Source organism: Coturnix japonica, chromosome 4, assembly GCF_054131305.1.
Source record: "Coturnix japonica strain WE chromosome 4, WE-NBRP24, whole genome shotgun sequence".
NCBI classification, from domain to species: domain Eukaryota; kingdom Metazoa; phylum Chordata; class Aves; order Galliformes; family Phasianidae; genus Coturnix; species Coturnix japonica.
Genome location: NC_140666.1, coordinates 66,271,848 through 66,290,280, shown reverse-complemented (window position 1 = coordinate 66,290,280; position 18,433 = coordinate 66,271,848). Strand labels below are relative to the sequence as shown.

Below are 18,433 nucleotides of genomic sequence, written 5' to 3'. Positions count from 1 at the left end.
TCAGCAAGACAGCAAACTGGGAATGATTATTAAGTTAAGCTTTTCAACTTAAGACTCTTGTCTGTAGAGTCTTGATTTAAAATATTCCCTGATTCAGATTTCAGAATCTAATAAAAATAGCTAGGTAAGCCATCTAAGAAGTTTTAAGATTTAACATTTTTCTGAGTTCTATTCATCTCCAGGTAGCTTATAGGATTAAAGAAGTGAAATGTCCTAAACTGGCCCTAACATGATACCATGCTTTACCAATTTTTTTTTTTTTTAACACTTGTGTCATAAATAATATATACTTCCCAATATTATTTTTTCCTATAATGCGAATGTGTTTCTGTTCAGGGAATACTTAAACACAGGCTGAACTTACAATAAAAAAATAAATAAATAAAATAAATAAAAATTAAAAAAAAAAAATCAAAGAACAGTCCAAACAACCTGTTTAGAATCATAACATGAATTATTTTAAAGGAAAAAAAAAAATGTTTAGCAGCTACATATCTTTGCTTCTCAAGAAATGTAACTATCTAACAAGGCAGTCTTCACCGTCTTTAAGTAAACATTGCTTTGTATTCCCATGCAAACACTGCATGTTTTCCAAAAACAACTACCACACATCTTTCGGTAAGCAGCAATGCTGTGATGATACATTCAATAAAGTATATGAGACTAACTGTGACCCACCTTCCTGCATGCCACCAGGGAAAGGGAAGTATAAGAAATGACACAAAATTGTGTGAGAATTACTTTTAAGTAAAATCATACTCAACAGAAGATCCATCTCATAAGTGACAGATTTATGTTCCCTCTGTTTTTCAATAAAAAAGGATTTTTAAAAAAATGCAACCTTCACTTTTATTTTTATTATTTTTTAAAAGAATATTATAATCACAATGACCAAGGAATCTGCTTCATCTCCTTGCAAACAGCTTCTCAATTGTATTTTTTAACCACTTAGATCTATTAATTGTATTTCCAAATGGGGGGCATCTTCTACACATACATAAATTGCCTTACTTTGAAGGAATATAGTACATTCTCACACATCAAAAATTTCCTCTGCTATGGCTGAACTCTTGAGCACTGAAGGACAATGAAAGCTATGCCTTTGTGAATTAACAGCACAGCATCCCAGCAATTTATTTATTTTTAAATAGAGCAATTTAAGAAAATGAGTGGATAAAAATTTTAAGAACAGGTTAGTTTCACAATCCAGCCTTTTAAAAACACAATGTAAGTTATTTCTGCCATCTAATCTTTCTCAGTGGTTAGCTATGAGGATGCTGGGCAGAGTATAACTACCTACGCTGGTGTCTCTACAGCAGTCCTACAATGGAATCCTTAAATTAAGTTTCCGTGCTCTGAAGAAACACAGACTTACAGACTTCTAAAGGCAGAGACCAGTAGCATTACAATCCCTGCAAACATGCTTTAGAAAACTGATAGGAGATCCAGAAGCAAAAGTAATGAAGTGAAGAAACCTAAATGATCAAAAGGATGTCAATAATGTGCTAGACATGAGGATCTTCAGTGAAAAAGAAGGAAGCTCACTGGAAAGGAAAGCGAAATCCAGTCACTAAGAGAAAATGAACATATTGTAGTGTGGAAAAAAAGAAGCTACATGTCCTTAATAGTGAGAAGCATAGTAATCACTAGTCTTTCTCTGAGTTTGGCTTTATTTGAGACTCAACAGACATCTGGTTGTTACTTCATGTTGTTCATTTGTAATTACAGTAACAGAAAGAGAGGTAAGGATTCAAAATCATGTAAAACATCCTACGTAGAACAAAAAAGTAAGGGACTTTGGATGAACACCTTCCTTACAAGATTCAGACAAAAGCAAAAAGAATGGATTTCTAAAGGACTGTAAATGATGGTTATAACTAAATAATAACAGTAAACAAACAAACAAATAAATAAATAAATAAATAAATAAATAAAAGTAAAAAAATCCAGGCAGGAAGGATGATGTAAATTACATATGTGAAGAGTAAACCACAGTACAGATCTCACTGACAATGCTGAAGGCCAGCTCCCTTTGTGAATACAGCAGGAGACAAGCTGGTTAGAAAACTCCTGAAATACTTTCATTAAAGAAGTAATTAGGGCAGAGTCTGCTCCAGATTTTACTCTAATTAATAGAAAAGAAAGAGCTAAGAAAGTGAAGACAGAGAGGAAACATGCTTGAGATTGGTCACAAAAGGATAGAGTTCTCAGAAATCAGATTAGATAGAAAATAACTAGAACTAAAGGCAAAGTATTTCAAGAAGGCATACTTCAGTAAGAGGAATTTCAGAGAAAATTTCCTGGGAGTCTTGTGTAAGGGGAAAATGGAATTACATTGTAACGTTATTTCCTTAATGAACCAGTTTACTCAAAGGAGAAGAAAAAGCTCCTGATAGATACTGAAAGCATATTGACATTTTTTTACTTTTTTATTTTTATTTTTTTAATTTCTCTTTCAGTCAAAAGAACAACATAACTGGTTCCCTGTTTTAACTGGTGCTCCAGAGACAGATAAAGGATTAAGATCCAGCAGGGAATGAATGAATGCATTTGAGAATACTTGCATATGGTAGGTATTTTCAAATCAGCTAAGTAAAACAGTTTTTATTCTAAGTATAAAAAATCTGCAAGCCATAAATGATTAGCTAAAATACGTCTACAATAGTGACAAAGCTCAAAGCAGCCAAGTGCAGCAATCCCTCATTTCCCCACTTACTCCATGTTGGCTCAGACTGTGGGGCAGTTTTTCTGCATTTGAAGGGGATTCCTTTTGGATGAATTTAAACCAGAAGTTCTGTTCAAAGTGCAGCAACAGTCTCTAAAAGGAACAGAAAGGTCCCAATCAATGTATGATCTGCAGCACAAGCAAGTCCCACAGCAAGTAACAAGTGAACATGCTCTGACAGAATACTCTCAAACCACAAAGAATTCCCGTGTTCCTACTTGTACCACTTGAAAGGTAAAGGTCTTGTAACCAGGTCACATAGATGCCAAGACTATCTACAGACTATCTACTTTTGTTTTTCTTTCTTCTACTACAGAATACTTTCATCAATACTTTCCTGTGTATTTTGTTTGTTTGTTTAAAGCAAACAATGACAACATTCTGCAATTTTTTTCTACACAGTGGTAGGATCAACTTCAGTCTTGCAAAAGATTCAGTATAATCATATAAGTATATATAATGCCAGATCATGGTCAGTGGTTTCAGCTATGCCCCCATGTGTTTTTAAGTTCTGCATCATCGTCCCTACAACTCATCATTTCCATCTGTCCAAACTTTGTATAACCTCTCTCATCTACCCACTTCTTCCTCATGCAAATGAGGATCAGAGAGGCCAGAATCACTTTCATGGTGTCCTGTCCAGCATTTGGCACTGCCAGAAGACTTCTCCCAAACTGAGCCCTAATGAGGCCAATACCCAAATTCAGAGTCAAGAAGAAACAGGTACCGCATTTTATGTGCAATTCAACAACAAAAAATAAAGCCTACTTCCTTGATAAAGGTCATAAGAGTACCAGCCTATTGTTGTTATCACTACAAAATAGTCCAAAGAATGCTCTGGTGTTTGATGAGAAAAGCCTATAAACCTGAAAGCAAAAGTTTGCAGGATAGCTACAAACAAAAGTTTGTAGGACAGGGATGTTTGTTCCAGGGGACCAGATTAACAATAAATAAATATGCATACCTGTAGTTTAGGTGTTGGGTACCTGGCACAAATTGCTATTTTTAATGTATCCATTCCTAATTCTTCTTTCTTTTTTTTTTTTTTTTTTTGTATTAGTTTTCACTACATAGATCCCAGTTACACAGTCTATGTACACAGATTTTATTTTTTTTTTAAAGGATGAATGAAAGCAAACTGTAAAGATGAAAACCAGAAAGGCAGAATTGGTATATAACTTTTAAAAGGCAAAACAATGGCAATAGAGATCAACCTACCTTGAATTCTTAAAATATTATGAACCCTATATCAGAATAGATAGTCAGACTTTCTGTAGGCAGTTGGAGGCTGACCATGATATCAATGAAATGAAAAGCAATGAAAAAGCCATGACATTTTTTTTTCTATATCTGAATAACAATGGGCAGTGCAGACACACATTAAACAACTAAAGTAAAAAATGACCTATGAGGCAGGTCTAAACTTGATGGTATTATATACACTGGAGAAGGGGAACTGAGCAAGCAGACACAATCAGAATCTTAAAATATGAAAACACTTTCTTCATGCCTACTGATTAGATAGCAAACAATGAGATTAAAATAAAGAAACTAGAATCACATGGAAATTAGAAGAACATTTTGACTTTAAGAACTGGAAGAAGAAGACTCTACCTGTTTTTGCAATATTGAATCATGAAAAAATATTTTGAACTTTTTGAATATGTATTTCTGTAAGAATGATGTACAATTAAAGCTACATTGCTGTAGAGGAGAAATACAGGAGGCTTTTGGAAGTCTTTTCCTGACAGCCTATTGTTATTTTAATGTTTCCACACAGAGCCTACTACACAATTACACAGTACATGCCTATTTCACTGATCAGCAAAATGCATACACACTTAGATTATTAAAAGCCTACACAAATGTTTAGCCCTTGTGTTTCAGAAATGCGACAAACTGATAATCTTACTGGATTGCAAAAACACAAAGTAATTGTTTTTAGTCTTGATAAGTAACAAAATTCAAATCATTGTTTGATTTTTGTTTGTTTGTTTGTTTTACAGCAGTAAAATGTATGTACAGTAATGGAATCAACACAATTTCTATTTCACATACAGGCAGTTTGAGAATGCCTACTCTACTGTAGAGCAGTTACATATGCAATAGATTATTCATGTCAGTATTGTAATGCATTCATTTATTCATATTCCTCATAATTCACAGAAGGGTGAGCATGCTCCTTTATTAGTTATAGGAGATATAGAAAGACACTCCCTGAAAAACTGAGCTAACCATAGATAACAGACCAGAAACAATAAAGGTGAATTGAGTAGTGTTGTCTGCCTCTAATGCAGTGACACTCTTTGACAGATGAATTTGGTTAAGCGAACACAGCATAGTCTACCCAAAGACCACAAATTCAGGACAAATATCAGATTTAGCTATAAAATTAGGCTCCCTAATGGTGACACACGAAGCAAAAAAATACAAAAATGTTCTATGAACAAAGACTCTTAAAGAGATTAAAGTAAGAAACCGGGAGGAAGATAAAGGAGATTTCTATGGGAAAACTTTCATTAGAAGAGAGTGGACATGCTATGGCATTTAAGAAAGGAGAAAAAAACAAAAAACAAAGCCCTAGTGAAGACATTTCTTTATTCACTTCAAGAAAACCATATCCAACTGCTTATATAGACAGCATCTGGGGAACAAAGAAAGAGAAAGCTTGGGTCAGCAAGGGAAGAACAAAATCACAGAATCACAGAATTGTAGGGGTTGGAAGGGACCTCTAGAGATCATCAAGTCCAACCCCCCTGCCAAAGCAGGCTCCCTTCACCATGTCACACAGGTAGGCATCCTGGCGGGTCTTAAATATCTCCAGAGAAGGAGAATCCACCACCTCCCTGGGCAGCCTGTTCCAGTGCTCCGTCACCCTCACTGCAAAGAAGTTCTTCCGCACATTCGTGCGGAACTTCCTATATTGTACTTTCATCCCATTATCCCTAGTTCTGTCCCCACGCACTACTGAAAAGAGACCAGCCTCACCACTATGGCTCCCACACCTCAGGTATTTATAAACCTGGAGCAAATCCCCTCTCAGCCTTCTTTTTTCAAGGCTAAACAGACCCAGTTCCCTAAGTCTCTCCTCATAGGGGAGATGCTCCAGGCCCTTCACCATCTTAGTGGCCCTCCGCTGGACTCTTTCCAAGAGATCCCTGTCTTTTTTGTACTGGGGAGCCCAGAACTGGACACAATATTCCAGATGAGGCCTCACCAGGGCAGAGTAGAGGGGAAGGATCACCTCCTTTGACCTTCTGGACACACTCTTTTTAATACACCCCAGTATGCCATTGGCTTTTTTGGCTACAAGGGCACACTGCTGGCTCATGGTCAATCTGTCGTCCACCAGGACGCCCAGGTCCCTCTCAGCAGAGCTCCTCTCCAGCAGGTCTTCCCCCAGCCTGTACAAAACTGATACAACTCTTCATTTATTAAAAAAATAATTATGAAAATTAGTTTTTGTACACTTGCCCCTCAAAGTGAATTATTATACATCTCTTTTGGTCTGTCATCACTATTCACTGCAACCACAATCTAGTAATCTGTTGTCAAATTGATTACTGTTCTTTTGTTTTACCGCTCTAAAAGAAATTCAGATGCTTACAAGGAGGTTAAATAAATACTCTTGTAGTAATTTCCAACAATTTTCTGTTTCAAGATATTTCCTTGGTGTATTGAATAGGTACACTAGGGTATGGAGGGAAAAAAAAAAAACAAACAAAAAAACACACAAACAAAAAAATGAGTGGCACAGCACCAGAAAAGTAATCATAAATCTTTAAGGTCTTAAATGTACGATTTTTACTGAATGCAATATGAAGGTATTTTGTTCTAGTGATAAATAGAAAACTAAAAATTATTTTTTTTTCCTCCAAGCTCCTGATTTTGATGCCATGAAGTGTTAAATGAACTCAGTTGCATCAAGAATGTAAAGAAGTTTGGAAAGACAAATTTCATTTTGATTCATTTTTCATTAGCTAGTCTCATACGAGTAACTGATAATCACTAAATAAAGCGTATGTTCATTATAACCCACCACCCGCTGTAGGAAGAAAGCTGCATTTTCATGTTATTTGTTAACTCACAGTAAGTGAGGATGCATTTAGTTATGATGAGATGAATTAATGCACCCACTGGACTACATGGGGGGGGGGAGGGGGGGGAAAGAGCAGCGGAGAGGGAATCAAACTACCCAGCAAAGCAAATATTAACACATTTCTGTAGTAAATAAAACTTTATGTTATAACAAAAAAAAACAAAACAAAAAACAAAACAACTTCTCTTTTTGTCCTTTAATCTCCAACAGGCATACAGTTTACTACATTTCTCAAAAAATCTGATAACTTATCTTTACAGAGTCAGAGCTTAAATATGTGTTACAGTTCTAAGATTAGAATCTATGTTTGCATGTATAAGAAATTAGACTGAAACAAGAACAATAGGAAAGGGTGCTAAAAGTTACATATTATGTATAGGTCAAGCATTGTTTTCTTCCACACCTGTATACCACAAAGCCTCAAGCTTTAAATAACTAAAAATTTTTGGCAGGTTCATCTGTTTTATCATTCCTGTTGGCACAAGTTGAATTTACCACATTCATCTGAAATAAATAATGTGTCGTTTTATTCGATTAATTTGTGTATTGACATCTGTGTATGTCAAAATTAATGACTTTTTAATGGCACTGCATGCTAAAGATTTACTCTAAATACTGAGGGAAAAAGGCACAGATTTAGAAGTGACCGATATGACAAAGTTATAAATATTAATATACATAATATTGACACACACAAAAGAATAAAAATAGTTTTGTCTCCCTCTTCCTTTCATGCTGGGAAGGAAAGGAGAACAGTAAATCCAGAAATTTTATTTGCTTGTTTTATATAAAATCTGTAAGGAGTCTGCATAGTGCCTGTTTTCTTTAAACATCTTGCTGGAAACAACAGAAAAGTGAAAGAGAACAGAGTGGGTATCGCATCACCTTGGTATTATATATGTACAAACATAAAACACAACAATATTCTTCCTTACATGTAGTTTTTAATTTGAGATACTTCTCTAAATTCTAGCTGCAAACCAGGACAGAAACACACTCCCTTCTTCAACTTCAAAAAGCACACTACATGAGACAAAGAATTATTGTTAAAATAGTATAAACATTTTCCTTCTATACTTTGTGTCTTAGAAATAATACATACCAAAAAGCCTTCAGCCATTTGAGTCTGCAAACTTGATATGATTAAAAATCTATTAAGATAAAGACTAATGGCAGACAGTTCTTAAGATACTTAGAGCAAAGGGACTGAAAGCAGTCTTTCCCCCCAGTCTCTGCCAAAATATAATATTGCATTTGTATATAAATTATGTGATGTCACAGCAATGAGATTCAGTTTTATCAAGTAAATCGCAATACAACTCCATAGCTTTTAAATAGATTTAATTACAAGATTAATATACAAGATATATATATATATATAGATAGATAGATAGATATATAACAAGGTTAATACATTAAAAGAAGATGCTTAGATTCTAGAGATGAGCATAACAGATGGATAACAGATGGAGTTTGGCCTGCTAAATCTGCATTTCTCACAGAATCACCCAGGTTGGAAGGGACCTCAAGGATCATGAAGCTCCAACACTCCTGATCCGGTGGAGGACATCACTTGTTACCAGCCTCCACCTGGACATAGAGCCATTGATTACCACCCTCTGCAGGTCTTTAAACCAAATTCTTATCCATTGAGTGGTCTTCCCAACAAATCCACATCCCTCCAATTTGGAGATGAGGATGAGGTGAGGGACCAAATTCTCACCCATATTTATCTCACCATGAATCTCTGTAGTTGTTTCATAACTGTAACTTGTAATTCAGCTGTGACTAAGATCCAGTACTTGCTACTACTTCATTTGATCATCTTTTCATTCTTTGTTATTATTTAGTAATGATTTTGATACAGATTAAAGTTATCAGGTTTCAAAAACCTAGTGGACTAACTTTGGTTATATGTAATCTCTTTAATTTGTAAGGAGCTCCAAAAGGCTTTAAACTTGCATTTGTCCTTACTGTCTTTAGGGAAAAGCAACAGGATTTCAAGTAGAGTTCATTTGCTTTTGTTTTCATTTGTTTTTGAAACGTCTCCACCTGCATGAGAAATGAGGCTTGAAGTAAGATCCTCTTGAAAATAATAATAAAAAAATCCTACACATTACAGTGCAATCATCAGTTATTTCCATCACAACGTGTTCTTTATATTAAATTTCAAAATATTTTGTTAGATTATTTTTGGTTGATATTTAGAAGCAGTTTAAAATATAGAACACTACAAAGATTATGTATCTTATTCAGCATAATATAACAACTAACATGGAGGCTTTTGTAAACACTGATCTGTATTCAATCTCCACTCTCCTTAGGAAAACACTTCAGTCAATTTTACACAGACAACAGGAGTAGAAAATTTCAGTGTAGCTAATAATACCTCTGATTCTCCTATGATTGCAGAAATAGCTTAGTAAGTTCAACAGCTTATATCTAAGAACCACCCACACTATCTGATCAGCAAGAGACCTCTGTAAAGAAAGTGTGCGATGCTCCTAACTTCAGAATGCAATTTAATTCAGAATCATTCTTCTCCACTGTTTCATCATTTTTTATATAAACTTTTTGACATGCTTGTCTAACGCATGAAATTCTAACACATATATACATTTATCTTGGCCAACTGAGATCCGCTGACTGTATTTATTGAAATTGAGAAATCATATGCCCTTCTAAAGAAAAATTAAATATAACATGCAGTCAAAATTGCCTTTAAAACATTTCTCTAGAGATATATGCTTACCTAGTTCATCCCTATTTGGACTATGGAAAAACTAAGCCTTGAGTAAAATTATTTAGAAATTGAGAGTTTGTCCAGAGGTAGGAAAAAAAAGAAAGAAAAAAAAAGGAAGAACACCCCAGAAAGATCTCCACAATGAGAGTATCCACTTTGGATTCAAAAGAAAGCAAAACCTTTCATTTTTATTTCCTTAAAATTCTCGCTCAGAATAAATTCTCCCTGATATAAGGAGATTACCTTTGTTTCCAGTTGAATGGTTTTCTGACAGGCTTTACAACATTTGTCTTTGTTATGCTGTAGTTTCTTAGACAGTAATTCAAAATATTCACTGCAGTAGCTTTTTGAACATGACTAGAGATGTGTCTAGAGATGAGGAATTTAGAACATTCCTAAGTACTGGAACAACAAGGTCTCATAACCTTTGAAAGTAACTGTACGGATAACTTGGAAAATGTGTCTAAACCACTACACTGTCACTTTCTTTTGCTTTTTTTTTTTTTTCTTTTTTCAGAAAAAAAAATGATCTGGAACATTTTAAAATGCACATATTCTAAATTAATTCTATATGCAAGAAAAAGTCTAGATAACCATTAACAGGAAAAGAAAATATAATGTTAGGAAAGGTGGAATCCAGGGAAAAAAGAAACATCCATTTGGCCACCAGATAAATAGGGCAGTACTTATTAATTTGCTGAACAAACTGTAGCCAGCTAAAAGCAATTTGTTCCAGGCATTAATGAGTGCTGTACTGCCCAATGTTTGGTTCAAGAAATCTACAGATTATACTAAATGAGGAAAAGTTGCAAGCAGGGTTGAACAGCAGAGCTTTCAAAGGAAATCTGGTGGCAGGGACAACAACCACTTCAGGATTCCTACTGGGACAAACATAGTTACATGTTATGTTAAGAACATGCATGATCCCAGGCTGGTGAACATCAAACTGAATTCCAACTCAGTTTGTGCAGAAAAGGATATGGGGATTAATAACAGGCTGAACATGAGAAAACAGCATGCTCTCACCAAGGCCAAAGTGAACACACATTGCCCAGTGCTGGAATGAAGGTCACTAGGAAAGTGGAAAAATAATTCCATCCGTTTTGTCCTGACAAACCCTCATCTGGAACACAATTATCTTTTTTCTATATGCTTACACAAGATCAAGAATGAAGTTTAAAATCAAAGAAAGCCTTGCGTAGGACTGCGAAGATGGACGGGACATATAGGATGATGTTGAGGAACCTGGAGCTGTTTCATCAGGTGAAGAGATGGCTAAGGGGAATACAATGTAGATTTGAACTCAGCAGGGAGCAGTTAAAAACATGTGGAGCCTCAGCAACAAAAATGAAACAAACATTCATCACCACAACCAACAATGTTTTGGAGCCTCAGGCTGAACATTACAAAAACGTTTTCCCAGAAGTTGATTTGGGACTGTAGCAGGTTCATCCTTAGAGTTTGTCAGGACACCAGGTTGTTCACGACTGTTCACGGAGGAGGCTGGACTAGAGCACTCCCACTGGTCTTTTCTGCAGCTTACTGTCACAAGTCTTTGTAACCAAGAAATTACTTTGCAACTATTTACTCAATTGTTGCTTCCTGTAACATTAAAATAATTCAGAAATTGTAAGAGTTCACAAATGGGACAAAGAATGACTACAAAAATGAAGATTTTGCATACAAAGAAATGCTGAAAAAGAGGTTTTTTTTTAAAATTTCAAGAGGGCAAAAAATAACGTGGGATGTAGCATAGATAAACAACTAGAAGAAGAACACAAAAGAGAGACTGCCTCAAATAGCTGCCATTTGATATGAAAATGAAAGACAGAAGCAAAAGTAAAATTAAAACTGAATAAGATGTCTATCTGTACAAATAAATAACAGAAATCTATGTCATAAATCATTATTAAATCCCTGTAATTCAAAATATAGCCCAGGTATTAAGTAATAGAGTTGTGAAGGGAAAGTAGACTGTTAGGATTTAAAAACCTGAGTATTCATGAAGACTTTCTGAAATAAATCCTATGGAGCATTTAGTGCTGGTCACTTGCCAGTGTGGAGGGGTAGACAGTATACTGGCATACCTGGCTTTAAAGAAAAGCTCACAGAAGCAGAATACAAATTATGAAGCAGCTTCTACCTTTTAAAAGCCTGACAGCTAAGAAGTACCTATCTGATGAGACCCTTGGGTTTGATCTGTCATTTTTCCCCCATAATAATAAATCAAGTGATGATACAATTTATTCTATTATGCCTTTTGAAGTCCAGCTGATAGAATAACTTGCTCTTAGCTCCAATACAATACATTATTACTGCCAACTGCTATTTATCACTTCAGATTCTTAGCGGCATTAATTATTTATATGGTAAAGCCAATTCAAATCTTAAAATGTAAAATAAGGACGCAAAGTTTTCTTTGATGTATATGCTTTGAAATTTAAAATCTTCCATTTGGATATGTTTCCAGCTTAAACCCTTCAAATTATAAGAGCTTACAGAAATACTTTGTACAGTTCAATTTAAGTAAAATACCTATTCTATTGGATTACTAGGTAATCCAACATGTTTTGCACCAAGATTAATTATTTGCAATTTACAGAGAGCAACATTAAAGTCACAATTTTTTAGTAAATTCTGTAACAAATTAGAATCACTAATTGTTTTGGTACTTTATACATTGAAACGAAGAGTATGCATGCAAGTATTATCAAGACAAAAAACAAAATCAAAACCCACAAACAGGAACATGACAAAATTCCAAATTCTCTTCATAGATACAGGAAAAGTGATACTTGAAGTTAAAAAGATTGGTTTCATAAAGCATTTGGTGTTCTTGACCATTATACAGAGGTGGCAAAAAGAAAAATCAGTTTGGCTGGCACAGTGGGACAAGTGACAGGTTAAAGTTTAAGTAAATCTAGGCATTCTTCTCTTTAAGTAAACATAATTACTAGATTTATTTATTTATTGATAATTGTATTTAACATTTAGTTTTAGCAGTAATTATGATCTAGGAGGATTAGAGCTTTTCTCTTAACTGTTTTCACTCACTGCAAACCTCTTTTATATTAAGTTGTACAGAGAGGTTAAATCTCACCCTCATCAAGGTGTATTATCTTCTGAGATAATGCATTACAGTTGATGTAGTCTACTGTGGACTATCATTCCTCTCATTCATACATTTGTACCTTCACCCATTATTTCTGATACCTGGGAAAGAATTGTTAACTTTAAACAAGTAGTTAGACCTTTTCCTATTTTATCACCTTCTTTAATATTAATCACCTCAAGCACTCCTCACACATCCAAAATCCTCAGTACAGTCTTCTGAAACATTACTTCGACTTTCTCAGTAGCTATGCCACTTCATAATTAGCAAAGTCCCAAGAATGATCACCTAGAGTCTAATTAAATACTCAGTGTGAACATTTCCTGATTACACACAACTACATTATGCAAAACTTACACCACGCCTATATACCTATTCTTCCCTTGAGTAATTTGTACCAATAGACTTTACTAATACACTTTGCTCCATCCCAGCTTCATTTTCCAACACTTACTATCAAAAGATTATTATTTATCATAATTCTCATACTATATTAAAAAATCCAAATACATTCTACTTGCAGAGTAAAGTCATAAAGAATAATGCTTACACAAGAAACAACCCTTTCCATCAAAAAACTGAGCCTCAGGAAGATCACTGCCAGGTTTTCCCTTTAATTCTGTCACTGCTTTTTTTACCACAAAGCATAGATACTGCCACAAACAAATGCTCCCCAAAATTTCATACATATTAAGAAAAAAAAAAAAGAAAGAAAAAAAAAAACCTAAAAAAAGAAAAAAAAAGAAGAAGAAAAATTTTTGTGACCTGAATTATCAACTTCAGGATAAGCCTGGCTTCATACATGATAGACAAGATCAAAGTACATGTGGAAAAAAAAGAATTATAAGAATTATTACAGCCTGAAAACAAAGAAAATATACCAATAAGATTAACATTAATATACATGTTTAAATTTAAAACTTGATAAAAATAGCCAATATGATTCTTTATTCTAAGACTAAACTGTTGTATTCTCAGTTCTAAGGAAATGTGCTCTTCTCTATTCAGCTGCACATGAATAACCATCATTACTTCAATAAGAATTTACTTCAAAATAAAAAATCCAGAACTTTGCATTAAAAAGTTCACATCATAAACATCTAAACATACTGAATTTACCTAATTTGAAGAACAGCACATTGATGGCAGTTCAGTGAAGGCATTTCTAAGAATGCCTTTCAGTGATTTCTGAACACAACTTGATACCCATCAAGAAAAAGCAAAACCTTTCAGCTACATTTTTGCTTGCTTAATTCCCAAGGGCACGTTAGGCCATACTAATTAAGGCAGTGCTTTACAAGGGCTCCTGCAGCTGCAGGTAATTAGCAATCACTAACAGTAGGGTTTTGATGAGGGTTTAGTTTACTAATGTAAGAAAAAAAAACTACCCAAACCAGACAGTTGTTTTCTTCTTTATTTCTCTAAAACGTAATCCTATGAACAACAGTAATGAATTGTAATTTAGCTTAGATCCAACTGGTCAAGTTATTGAACCTGTCAGTTACATCAGTTACAACAGGTACTTCTCTGTGATGAGCAGCAATTGAACAAGGAGCAATGACCTAAAACTTGAAAATAGTAAGTTCCATAGAAACATGTGGAAGAACTTCTCTACAGTAAAGGTGATGGAGACCTGGAACAGGTTACTCAGAGAGGTTGTAAAGTCACCTTCTATAGAGATATTCAAGATACATCTGGATGCCTACCTGTGTGACCTACTGTAGAGAACCTGCCTAAGCGGTGTGGTTGGACTTGATCTCTTAAAGTCCCTTCTAACATCTGCAATTCCATGATTCTGTGTAACTTCGTCCCTTCAGACACAGCATAAGCTGAAACGCCTTGTTCAAGCAGCAGAATTTCTTTAGCAATGATGCTCCAGGAGAAGCATCTCAAGGCAGCCATTAACTTCTTTATGATTATGTCTGGCAAGGCAATTACAGAAGTTTGACTGATACTCAGTATATACAATCAAGTTCAGTTAGCACAGTTTTCTACTGATCTCTATCATACAAAAATAAATAAATAATGAAATTATGAAATTATGACACCACACTACCAAAAACCTCAAAACAAAAAACAAAACAAGCAAACAAACAAACAAAAAACAGTACATGAAGCTATAGCAGCAATTATTTTTCATTTTTTTCCCCTCACAAGAAAAAATATTCTTTTTGAGTATTTATTGCAGGTGCAAAAAGTACTTCAGAATGATAGCTTCAGTTAAAATAGCTTTAAGAAATGAGTAGATTTATTCTTCCCTAAGTTCAGGGTATCTTAGAAAGGCACGTCAGAAAATTTAGCAAGCAGCACCTAAACTCATAAAATACTAAGTTCAAAATATCTGTAAAATTTGAATATTTTGCTAATATTTTTTGTAATTTCCCTAGTTACTCTTTTGCAAATGACTTATGTCATATGAAATGAGACACACTGATGCTGTAATTGCAAATACACTATTCCAAAAAGCATGATTACCATTCCAAATAAAAATTGAATTATTAGATACTAGTAAGAAAACTGTGGTTAGCTTTTGTTTGGTTGGTTTTTGGTGTTTGTTTGTTTGTTTTGTTTTTTTAAATGGGTTTGAATTTAATACAAACAGTACTAAGTGGATCTTATTGTAGTTAAAAAACGAAGTCCTCTGGAAAAGATTTGTAGGCACAAGCGGTTGGCCCTGTTTAGATATGTGCTATACAAAAAATTAAATTAAAAAAGACTGGAAAGATCAATTTAATAATGAAATCAATAGTAACATGATGCTTATGATAATCTATTCATTACCCACAAAAATGAAACAGCGAGATCAAACTCATGACTAATTGAGATGTACTGTTCAGTGTGGGGTTGTTGGTTGTTTGTTTTTTTTTGTTTTGTTTTTTTTCCAAATCTCCCCATACCACAATTGAACTGGACAATTAGAATGCAAATTGAATGATCTGCTTACAAAATCTGTACATGCAAACATTAAATGAAGAAAATCGGTATGGGCAGACAGAGAGGGAAAATAGTTCATCTATGAAAAGGAGCCTTCCTAAAGTAGGAACAGAAGGTCAAGGAGCACAGTCACAGATTGTTTTCATGCATTCTCCTACAGCCTACAGAGTTCCCTACTGGTTTTCAAATCTTCCAAGTAAATTAGCATATTTGGATGCAGTTCTTATCTTAGTTTAGCCTAAATTCATTTCAGACCAGACACTGACAAGTCCATGTTGCATGAAAATCTACCTTCTCTGTCTTAATGATTACACAGGAGGTTGCTATTCCTTTTCACAGGGGGGTTAACGTGAATGCTTTATTTCTATTCTTGATATTTTATTTGCTGTTGCTGCTTCTTTCTCCTCTTGTGAAATTATGTTTAAGCTAAATTAACTGTAGGCTGCTGCTGAGACAGGCATCTGTTCACTCCTTCTCTAGGCGATAGATACCCAGACTCTTCCCTGTGCTAGATCTTCTTCAGGCTGCACCCTGAGCTAGATTAGAATAAGCTGGTTGAAAAGAACACATTCATTATATGTGTCCAGATAAATCTTCAACTGAATAAGTAGTTTCAGTAATTTTGTAAATATTACATAGTGATGTTTGACAGGTTTTAGTCATTCAATATAAAAGTATGCACCATCAATCAGTGTTATCAAATATACACAAATTGCATAGGCACCTACCTATGGGGAAAAGAAGAATGTGACTTTGAGTTTCTGCTGCCAAGTGTTACATTTGTTTCTCAGAATAATTCACAGAGGTTTTGTGGTGCTGATAGTTTCAGGCTCTCATCAGGCAACTCTTTTTTTTTTTTTTTTTTTTTTTTTCCCCCTAGTAAGACAAATAAGGAACATAGGACGAAGTCTCTACCTGTTCTTCAGGCTACCACTGTGAGATTCTGTGGATCAAGATGTTTTTGTGCTTCATTTCATACATGAAATGAAGAGGATATATCAAATATCACCTTCCCTTTGTAAGGAATTACACATTGCTATTGACAATGTCCATCTCTCCAGAGGAGACTTGGGGGAGCCTCTCAACACAACTGAGGTCCAACAGTAACAAAAATTATAAATACATAATCTGTATTTCAATACATATTATTCCAAAAGTCTATCCTACCCTAGTAACGATCCCAGATGTTTTTCTGCTGAATGAGGAAAAAAGAGCCATTTTCACATAGTATTTTTTGGTACTAATCTTACTGATGCTTATTTAGAGTAAGCATGTTTACCAGCATTACACAGAAAAATCCTGTCATGGACAAACAGACACAGGCATACAGATCCATAAGCTACTCTTGGCACCTAATTCTTTCTTCTCTATAGGCAAGTGAGGAAATTCATGCTCATCCTTGAAATGCATATGCATCACTTCTACGTTCCTTTATCAGATCCCATTTTTCTAGTCCTAAGTTCAAGTATCTTACTGTCACCAACTCATGTCTGATTAAAGTATCAAGGCTTACCAAAATTTATATTATTACATATGTGAGGTAATTAAATTTTGTGAGATTCATGTGTCATCACAAACAGAATAGAGTAACATTACTCACTTCCTAGTTTCTAGAAACATGACCAGCAAAGTAGACACACTCCACACGATTTCCTTTTACAAAGAATAAATTCTGAAGAACATTAGGACAGCAAGGAGATAGGGCCATTCATGTTGTATTCATGTTAAAGGTGTCAGCATAAACATACAACATGTAGAAGAGAAAGTATCTTCAATAATCTTGCCTTTATTATTCTAAGATATGAAGTTGCTACTATGCAAACAGTTTTTCAGTAGAACTGAGTATTTTAAGTTATAGTGACCATAAAGCACAATCATTAGGGACTTAATTTTGGATAATTAAAAATTATTCTGACTTGCAGAGGATATAATGCATTTATTAAGTCAGTATCAATTTATGTAAGCTTTATTTATTCATTTGCACTAAATTTTAAAAATCCCTATTGCTCTACATTAGTTTCTAAGATAAAATCTCACAAACAAAAAATAACTTTTTCAGAAAGGGAGTATTTGTGCCAGTTCAACACACAGGATAAATGAGAAATGGGAAAATCTACTGTGAAGTCAAATTCTTACAGGAATTACTTTTCTGTTGTTTCCACAATATGAAATTACAAAAATGTACAATAGGCAAACAGCTGGACAAGATTAAGGCAATCTAGTTTGTTTTGTACCAGAAATGGTTTATAGTTTTTCAGCCGAGCATTATCAAAGACAGGCTTTTCAAACCAATTGCACATAATAACTTTTGTAGCTTCATTTGCCAGGTAAATGCACACTTTTTTTTTTTTTTTTAACTTTTTTTTTTTTTCTTTTTAAATCCTTTTGGAAGTGTTACAAATAGCAACATTTATGCCTCAGCCTTTTCCATGAATTATTATCATACTAGATACTAGATAAATCATAATTTAAAACTAGATTCTTTGAATCTTGATTTATCAGGATCCTTTTGGAAAAAATGTAAGTAAAACTCTGGTTCCAAAATGGTTAATAGCAGCACTCTGACTTCCTCTAGTGGAAGCAGAAATTGATTCCCAAAGCTCAAGAGTAGATGATTGGTTAACTTAAAGATATCATCCTTGTTCTACTAAAGGAAGTAGTTTGAATACATTGTTGGGTTTTTTTTGTTGGTTTTTTTTTTGTTGGTTTTTTTTTTGCTCTGAAGAAAACTCAGAGTATTGCTCCTAATGATATACTTAGAGTTGTGGCAAATAATCTTTCCTTAAACCATGCTGTTAGGCTGTATTCTGACTGTTCTCA

General features: G+C 34.4%; 1 protein-coding gene across 13 annotated transcripts in view; it reads right to left on the bottom strand.

Moving 5' to 3' along the window:
- The window catches only part of SGCZ (sarcoglycan zeta), a 321,764-nt gene that overhangs the window by 97,774 nt on the left and 205,557 nt on the right, over positions 1-18,433 (bottom strand). For 6 of the 13 annotated variants that reach the window (XR_014945428.1, XM_085545371.1, XM_085545370.1 and 3 more), the window contains one exon: positions 2,717-2,818. The exons of the other annotated variants lie outside the window; for them this stretch is intronic. Coding sequence is in view for 4 of the 6 variants with exons in the window: in XM_085545371.1 (XP_085401497.1) it covers positions 2,717-2,818 (102 nt within the window). In the remaining 2 variants the exon portion in view is untranslated. Of the gene's footprint in view, positions 1-2,716; positions 2,819-18,433 lie in introns of those variants that run through there. 13 annotated transcript variants of the gene reach the window in all.